The 9,382-nt window shown below is 48.3% G+C and overlaps 1 protein-coding gene across 1 annotated transcript; it reads right to left on the reverse strand.

Annotated features, from left to right (window-relative positions):
* Window positions 1-2,473: 2,473 nt before the first annotated feature.
* LOC119269269 (putative E3 ubiquitin-protein ligase RING1a) lies at window positions 2,474-6,497 on the reverse strand. Its single transcript, XM_037551065.1, has 10 exons — window positions 6,127-6,497; window positions 5,921-5,996; window positions 4,851-4,909; window positions 4,654-4,735; window positions 4,397-4,517; window positions 4,264-4,305; window positions 3,616-4,143; window positions 3,178-3,285; window positions 2,881-3,081; window positions 2,474-2,780 (listed from the first exon to the last, which is right to left on the reverse strand). Exons 1-10 carry the CDS (start codon window positions 6,317-6,319, stop codon window positions 2,748-2,750), a joined length of 1,443 nt encoding a protein of 480 aa, XP_037406962.1. The 5' UTR covers window positions 6,320-6,497; the 3' UTR covers window positions 2,474-2,747.
* Between the last annotated feature and the right edge of the window lie 2,885 nt (window positions 6,498-9,382).

Here is a 9,382-nt window from a genome sequence, read left to right on the forward strand (position 1 = left end):
GTTGGGGGGAGACAGTGATATTCTCTCAGTGACATGTGAGCTTTACTATGAGATCCAAATCCACACTTTGCATAAGTTGAGGAACTAAAAATGCCCTTTACTTTAGTAGAAAAGAGTAAAAATGTATTGAGACTACGGTGGAATGCACGTAAGTGCGAAAAGTAGAAGGAAGACACAAAATAGACACAAGATGTAGAGTGTCACTCTCGTTTCTATTATTCAGTATCTATAGATAGAATAGGTGTGTACAATTGCAAACCTACCCTTTCTATATATTGACTTGATAAAGGGAAAGCCTGCCCATGGGGTCGGTTTTCTAACGCCCCCTTGGACTGTTACTCATAGTATGTCTAAGCCCCAGTAAAACTCTCAAAACCCTTCCATGAAAAATAAATAGAGAAAGGGTATTGCACCAATTTCCTCATTAAAAACCTTCATTTATAAACTTTAGGAGAACTCAAAGAGGGCAAATCCTTCATATGAAGTTTCTCTCTCCAAGTACCACAATCTTTAAGTCTTCTCGTTCAAATTCCTTGAGCACATCTTCGAGTGTGATAGTAGGAGTGACTTACTGAATAGATCACTTAGTGAATAGATGTGCAGATTATTACATCACTTAGTATGTAGTACTTTTCAATCGTTCATCCATTTGCAATTCATGATTATAGCAGAACTCTGGATCAACATGTTTCTTGAAGCGACTTCGCATAGCCTGTTCTAGACGTCTGTAACGTATACTTTATTACATATCTCGATAATTTTTGGTGCCTTCTGGACATCAAGCGACCCGATTCTCACATGTGGTATGCGATTCTCATGAGTCATCCACATTCTGGTGATGCTCTCTATACAATATGATTGCCCCTTTGTGAATACTAAATTATGTTTTAGTATTTTACGGGAGTATGCAGTTCCTCCCTATATATGTACTCTTCAAGTGCCTGGTCTCCATGTAAACAGCTCATGCATGTGACTGCACATCCCACTATGGCTACTTATTTTTATTCATTCAATAGAGTGGTTAATAATTTATGTATGTTTAAAGATATCGAAGCAATATTCTTCATGCCTTCCTAATGCTATTTAGTAAGATCTGCACTGTAACTCACTCAACATGTTCACTACAAATGTGACGAGGTGATTCATGCCGAAGACCGTTGTAGTGTTTTCCTCCCCCGCCTCTAGGCTTGTATAAACCTTTACCACAATGTTTAAAAACCCTTTGGGATTTGAAGTGGGTATGATTCATTATGACCAGATCTTTTCAACACTTTCGATTTGTGTTCATAGATTATCACACCGATATTTCTTTGAGAATGTTTGATATCCAAGATTATCACATAAATTATCACACTGACATTTCTTCGAGAAGGGGAGCCTTGGCGCAGTAGTAAAGCCGTTGCCTTATGATCATAAGGTCACGAGTTCAAGTCCTGGAAACAGCCTCTTGAAGAAATGTAGGAAAAGACTGCGTACAATAGACCCAAAGTGGTCAGACCCTTCCCCGCACCCTACGCAAGCGAGAGCTACATGCACCGGGCTGCCCCTTAATGTTGATATCCAAGCCAAGGTAATATTCAGTTCTGCCAGAACATTCTATTCTAAACTCATTTCTCAGTGTGAGTCTGCTTCTTCTAGCGCATCCGTGTGGACAACTTCTTTTTGGTCATGTCTTCGTACTTTGATGGATTTCAGTCATCTTCTTACACGGTGCATCACTGATACACTTTTAATCCACACGGGTATACGTCCAAGTTCAAGCTGTTCAATACCCCATTTGAAGGGTTGTGTTATTTCTTTATTCCCGTGGTCGTCTTAGATCATGAATTCATGATGAACTTAATCTTACCATCCCTTCGCAATGTCGCTTTCTTCGCTTTTATGTCATGTTTCTTCACAGTTATGCCATTTTCTCATTGTTGAGGGGATCTACAATTTCTGCACCACCTTATCTTTTGCATCTATTATTAATTGATTCCTCTTGTTATTGTTGCCAAACTTCAGCATTTCATTGCCGATGATAGAATCGACAACTACAACAGCGGGCTGCTTGTGGGGCGAGATTGAGCATGGGGCAGAACTTGATGGGGGTATGCATGAAGGTATACATCCTGGAGCACAAGGAGAGGCCTAACACCAACAACAATAAAACAAAGTAACAGGAATGCCGAATGCTTGCCCAGTGAGGCCAATAGTTGAGGTACCTACTCCATGACACATACTACTTGTGAAAAATCATCAATAATGAGCCTCTCACAGATTTACATCACGTGTGTTTTTTTAGTGCTGCATGGTCTTTTTATTTGATCGGTCACAATTGTAATTGCGTGTAGAAGCAAAATGTCAAACAGAGGATATATGATCAGAAATAAGAGCATGAACCCCGCAAAAAAAAGAGCATGAACATGAAAACAACGAATAATTTCTTGACCACTTTAGCTCCCAATTTTCCATGATCCCACCAACTGGTATATAAATGAACTAATAGGAGACATCTTACTTTACCAATTTTAAACTAACACTTCCAATTCAATTCACTAGTATTAACACCATAAACATCTATATATGTTACAAAGACAGTCGATCAGTCTAAACAAGAACTCATGAGAAAAAGCAATTTCGCCATTTTGCACATGGAATCCTTTATACACACACCGGTATCCCGATGAAGACCTGATATGCACCATAAAACCAGCTGTGATCCACAAACTGATAACAATGATAAAAGGCCGCCACAAAATAGATATCTAGCCTTGGCGTTTCAAAGCATATATCAATTCCTGTCAAGCGGCAATTAAAGGGAAAAAATGCAAGGTTACAAGATGGCACAACAATGAGCAAATAAATGACAGCTAAACTCATTTCAAGGTTGGTTCTTACCAGATCACCATTACCAGAGGCAAATGAAGGGTGAAGGTCCAACAGAAGCTCGTCTTCCCTCAATCTTTCCAAGCCATCAAAGAGAGACAGTTTTGTCTCAGCAGAACCAGAGTCCTTCACTGCAACACTTCTATTGTGGAGGTCCACCCTTATATACATCTCAAGTTCTTCAACTTGCCAAGACAACTGAAGAGCAATGAACTGAAAACACGAAACGCTTTTGGTTATTTGATTTTAACTACATGGACCAAAGCTGCCCAAAAGTTTAAAACTGAAGAGAGGCTTGTAAACAATCACCTGTAGAAGATGTCGAATGGACACCCTTGGTCGACAACTTAGATAGGGCTTTTCCAAGTTAGGCATTGTTTGTCCATCAAGAGGAAGAAGAACAAGATACAAGTTGAACTGCAAGAATATTTTATTTTTTATAAAACATGAAAAATAATGTGAAACAGTTTAATGCAGATCTACATGAGCAGAACTACTAGAACAAGAAAAATAGGAGAGGAATGCATTGCAGAGGAATGCTCATACTATGCAGAAAAGGCTAGCACCACTATTTATGCATGACCACATAGGGCATGCTCAGGAAAGTTTTACTTTTGTCCCTCTTTGAAGTGTCCCTTTTGCAACTGCTTCCAGTTTTTCAGTAATTTCTTGATTATAAATGCCAAAATTTATGCCCAGGAAAAATAATGTGGAATTTATATAATTGCGCATGCGGCTCTATTGTACCTCCTTGTTTTCATCAGTTGCACGGAGGTGGTCCACCAACTTCGCGAAACGCCCACCCTTCCCCAGCCTGCCGTTTGTTCCACCAACATTGTTGTACCGAGTTTGGCTTCTTGTGCCATTTTTTCCCCATGCGAGCATCTCACCCCGCAATGGAGAGGTGGTGAAACCTTCTTTCAGAGATACTACTTCGTCATTCTCCTCAGATCCGTGGTCACTACTGCCAATGGTTCTAGCAGGAGAAGGTGTTCGTGCAGGCCTTTTTCTACCTCTTTTCTGCCTTGAATCTGGAGAGTGGTTATCAGGAGAAGGCAACTCTTTGCTCTCAACATTAGCATTTTCTTCTTCTCTATCCTCATCATCAGAGCCAGTAGGGGCAATATCACGAGCAACCGTTCTACCTCTCCCACGGGTACGCACATTTCTCCTGTACTTCCTTGCAAAAACATTGGCAGTAGCTTTTGCCGTAGGACGCTTCTTACCGAGGGCCTCCGACTGCTTTCGAATCATCTCCTCGATGGTTGCTTGAATCTTCCATCAAAAAAGTGATATCAATGATAAAATAAAAACGAGAAGGAAGATAAATACTGCATGAGAAGATGTGAAACGCAGTGCTGTAGCTATTACTTATTACCCAGCAGATAAACTTACCTTCTTATTCCGAGTCCTCTCCTCTTCACCGAAAGCAAGTTCCTGAAGCCTCAAGTATATGAGAACACCACAAGAAGAGCTAAATGGGCCTAAATAAGAATAAAAAAAGTTGACGATGTAACATAGACATCACCTCTTCCTCGTACTTATCGATATCTGGATACAAGGTTGCAATAAGTGCATCATAATTAGGATCATCCCTCAAAGAACGTCGACTTGCACAGTGAGTACGGCAGGCTGGACACTCATTATTTCTGCAAAATAAGTTTGTACTGTCAAACGAGGAATGGTTTATTTTATGTTTTTTAAAACAAAATTAGGCTGTGTATTTCACATTGTCAATATTGATAACGTGACAAGCTTGTAGATAAATGATGTTTAGCAGCATACCCTAGCCTCATAGATTTATCAATGCAATCCCTGCAGAATCGGTGCAAACATTCCATAACCGTTCTTGTCTTCCGGATAATGCCTGCAAATTAAAGAATCAGACTTTTCATCTGTCATATCTGCATGTGACACAAAGTGACACATGTAGAGAAAAATGGAATCCATCCTCTAATCAAAATGACAACAGGTATATATACCTAAGCAGATTGGGCACTGGACTTCTTTTCGGATTTCTGCTAATTTCACGAGCACAAACCTGAGTAGAAAAAAGTAGTACATGTAAGGTTCAAGCTGTGTGAAACATCAAGTCTTTTATAGCATCTATCAACCTAAAAGATCTTGAATTTTTTGTTAAATAGTTCAACATAAAGCAGTAGCAATAGATCAAATAAGGTACGATATCAGACATAAAGAATAACAGATATGGTCTTGAGACCACTTCTGATCTACAACGCTGCTCCATATAAATTTCCATAGCATGTATATTTTCAATAGGACTGCTGTACTAGTAGGGAAAATCACACAAGGAAAAGAGGAGTCTGCACATGAAACAAAATTAGAACAGCTAACTAGATAGTAAAGTAACATCAACGAAAATCGTCTAGGACAGCTAACAGACAATTTCAAATAGAAGTTCACAAGCTATGCCAAATTATCAACATACAGCCGCCAGATAAGAGCAACGAAACTGCGGACCATTCTAACGTACAGAAAAAAACACGAGACAAGCAGAGCAGATGCAAGTGGTTAGCCGGTGACTCCAGTCCAGGCATAACAATGCAGCACTGGTAGCTTAGACAAGTGGGACTGAGAGCGAATACTATTCCAAGGAATCTCCTTCACGGGCTCACGGGCATGGCGTGGCGTGCAATATGATCGAAGCATGCATACCATCGAAGAGGTCGTATGCATAGCTCGCAGAAACAGGAAGGAAGACTGTTAGTTGACAAACATATTCGCCGCAGGTCGTATGCATAGGGTAGCGATACACGCTGGCCTGATCACCGAACGAAGAAGCAACGATATTCGCCGCTCTGACGGTCTAACAGACTATCTGAGACCACCAGTTCCGGCGGAAACGTCAAGATTCACCGGCATGGGTGGGTGGGAACAGGATACGATGAGGGGGCTGGGACTAGGAGCATCAAGCATGGCCGCGCGAGCAGGCCGAAAGATAAATCGCGTAGACAGCCAGACGGGATCCACGAGACCGGAAGGCCGGGATAGGACCGGCCGGAGAGACCCCGGGGGAGGAAGGAAGACTCACTCGTCCATGTCGCCGTCGCTCTCCGACGACTCGCTGTCGCTGTACGCGCCGCCGCCGCCGCTCATCGCGCCCGAATCTGCCAGACCCACAAGAAACAGAACACGCACGCTTCTTAGCCATATTCACACGGGGGCATGCAGAACAGAACGCGGCAGCCCGCCTGCCTGCCAGCCAGATACGAGGGGCCCGGATGCGGTTAAGCTCACCGCCTGCGCGCTGCGGCTGCGGGTGCGGGTCGGTCGCCCGATTGGCGGCGCCTCCGGCCGGCGCCGGATGGAGCCCTCCTCCTCCCCCGCCGGCGGCGGCGGACGAGGGAGCGTCCGCCCCGTTGGCCTCGACGTGGTCGCGGGGTTTGGAGGAGGACGATGGCGAAGGGAGCTGGCGCTTCTGCGCGGGCATTCTGGCGTAGGATCCCGGCCCGCGGATCCCGGCGGTGGCCGCCCTCGCGAGGCGTGTGGGGGAGGGGCGGGGGATGTGGCGGTCGACGGGGAGGACGGGACGACTGGAAGGGAGAGAGAGGAGGGAGGTGGCCAGGCCAGGCCAGGTGGGTGCGGGACGGGACGGGAGGGCGGAGAAAGAGAGAGGAGGACCGGAAAATAAATAAGGAACTGGGGATGGATGGATGCGTGCTCGCGTTGTGCTCGGTCGTCTGAGGTATACTGCGTGTGGCGTGTGGGGCCTGGTGCTCGGGTCGCCTCCCTCCACCGCGGTCTGAGTCTGACTAGTTTGGCCTGGGGAACTGGGCGGGAGACCAGGGGCGAGGCCGGCAGCGAGCGACGCCAAGGACATGCACGCCGCCTCGCCTGCCGTGCTTCTGCTGGGCTCCTCTTCCTCCGACTGTAGCAAGCGCCTGCGTGGGGACAAAGCGGAGGGCGGCCGTACTTCCATTCCATGCCGCTCGATTTTGGCATAAGGTTGTTCCTGACATAGCTAGAAGACTCGTCGGCAATCAGCTTCCCGAGCTACTACCACCCATCGTAGCCATATCACCGTCGTCGATCTTGTGCAGCCCGCGCATACGGCATAGCCCTTGGAGGCTCTGCCGCGGAGGCCGGCCGGCCGGCGCACCGCGCACCCTTCCCGCGCCTGGTGCCGTACTGCCTCATCGCCTTCCGGCGCTCGGCCAACCAAACCTCTTTGCCGATCGGCGGGAATCAAACAAGCTGAAGTTAGATCACACGCCGGGAAAACTCATCTCTGTCCTTTCATTTCGTAGAGCAAATGGAGAAAAAGCATCCAGCAGGGGACAGAGCAAGCTTATGTTTGACATAACTTGGAAGCCTAGGCAACAGGGTGCTGTCAAACTTTGATCGATAATGCAGAGGAAACAAGTCGCCACAGTTAGCTACAGGAGACAGTTAGAGCGATCGAGCACTAGCCAGTGGATATAATAAATCTACGCGGTGAAATAGCAAGAGCAAGATGCAGTGTGGCTTCTAGTTCAGCACTTCATGCAGTATAGAACCAAATTTACACAGATGGAAGCAAGCAACTTCTATCGAAAAATCATGCTTATAGAAATGCTATAACACTGGAGCCACAAAACGTTTACTCCTAGCTTGGAAGAAACACGTCTAATCTAGGTATAAGAGGACCATGAAAGACAGGTAGCGGGTCATCCTACACTGCAAGGCATTGCGATTGACTCTACTCCGCACGGCATTGAAACTCACGAGTTATCTATCCTGTGGTGAACTATCGTGATAGTGAGGTCAGAGATTTTCTGGGCTCAAGAAGACTGCAACCTGTCAGGCCATTAAGCTGGTGCCAAAATGCGCGACAAGTGAAGTGACAACGATGTGCATTAGTTTTTCTAGTTGCGAATTGTCATCCCCTGATTGGTACCTTACAGTCTTGATTTCTTAAAATAAGAACTCGAGACCACATATATAATTCATGGTGGATAGAGCTGCAGAGGGAAATGAGTAGCTAGCTAACTGGCTATTCAACCGTAAGAAAAGAGAATAAGTTATGGATTCTCGGAAAGAAACTATTCCTAGCAGAAGACATGAACTGGGAGCTCAAAATAATACTGGTAGTAATAACATCGTAATCAACAAATCAGTGACTCTATGCAACGAGAAGTGGTCTTGCATTCAGGGTCAGGAACGCCAACGACAAGCAGGAGATCGATGTGCAATCAGCGTCTACGCCATGGCAGCATGACAGCAGCGGTCAAGGAGCAATGCTGCTCCTGGCATTCGCGGCCGCCGCTATGGTGTCCTGTCCTCGTGGCGAAAGCATGCAAGCCATCATGATGCCGGAGGCCTCACTGTTTATGCAAGGATCGACTATCTCGTGGCGATAGTCAGCTAGCCCAAAGACAACAGAGCGAAACACGAGCAATCGGAGCGATGCAATCGTGGAGCATCGCGGATGTATAAAATACCATCACTTTCGCTGAACTGACCAGCTAGACGGCCCATGTCTATCTCCTCGCCGGAGCCCGGAGGACAGCGGCGCAGCAGCAGCAGCGGCGGCGGGAGATAGCTAGCGCCTAGCGGGCGGCTGCACGAGAGATGAAGCGGCGAGGAGTTCGGATCGCCTTGAGTTGACGGGCACGCCAACATGGCCCAGCAGAGGAGAAGGGAGCAGGGGGCAGGGGCAGGGGCAGGGAAGGCTTACTCCTCGTCGCCGCCGCCGTCGTCGTCGTCGCCGGCGCTGAGGGACGAGTCGCTATCGTCGCCGCTCCCGTATCCTCCGCCGCGCCCGCCCTCCGCGTCGGGATCTGCGGAACCAATCAACCACGGACGAGACCCCTTAGAGATACGCACAGGCCGCGGCGCCGAACGCGATGCGCGTGGGCATCGAGCGACAGAGATACCGGCGGTGCCGTTCGTCTCACCGCCGTAGTGCGGCTCCCCGGGCGGCGCCGTCGCCCGACGCGCGGCGGGCCCGCCTCCCGACGGCCCATGCGAGGCCCCGCCCCGGCCGCGGCTGGCGGCGGCGTGGCGGGCCGCGGCGTGCCCGCGGGAGCCGTCGTCGGCAGAGGCGGGCGGCGGGAGCGGGCGCTTGTCGGCGGGCATTCCGGCCCCCGCCCCGGGGTTCTCGCCGCGGCTTTTCCCTCGCGGCCCGCGCGCGGGGCGTCGGGGGAGCGGGTGGTGGTTTCGTGGAGAGGGAGGACAGGGAGCGCAAAGAGGTGGGTGGAACTGCGGCAGGGCGAGGAAGGAAGGAAGGAAAGGCGAGGAGGGTCAGGGGCTCTCGTCTGTCAACCAGGCCGGGGACGCATTTTGTGCTGTGTTTTATTAGTGTGCCTGTGGCGTCTCTCTGCCTGGCCAGATTTGACGATCGGCGAGCGAGGAAGGGGCCGAGGAAGAAGCGGGCGGCGCACTGCACGGACGTGGTAGCCCGGCGGCACACGGCGGCGTGCCCTGCCGCCTTTGCGGAGATCCGGCTAGCCCTCGGGCATCACCTCGTGATTGGGGAGTTCTGTACTTCGACGCACGGTTGACAATTTGTGTA

The sequence above is a fragment of the Triticum dicoccoides genome, chromosome 3A (genome assembly GCF_002162155.2).
Source record: "Triticum dicoccoides isolate Atlit2015 ecotype Zavitan chromosome 3A, WEW_v2.0, whole genome shotgun sequence".
Classification (NCBI taxonomy): domain Eukaryota; kingdom Viridiplantae; phylum Streptophyta; class Magnoliopsida; order Poales; family Poaceae; genus Triticum; species Triticum dicoccoides.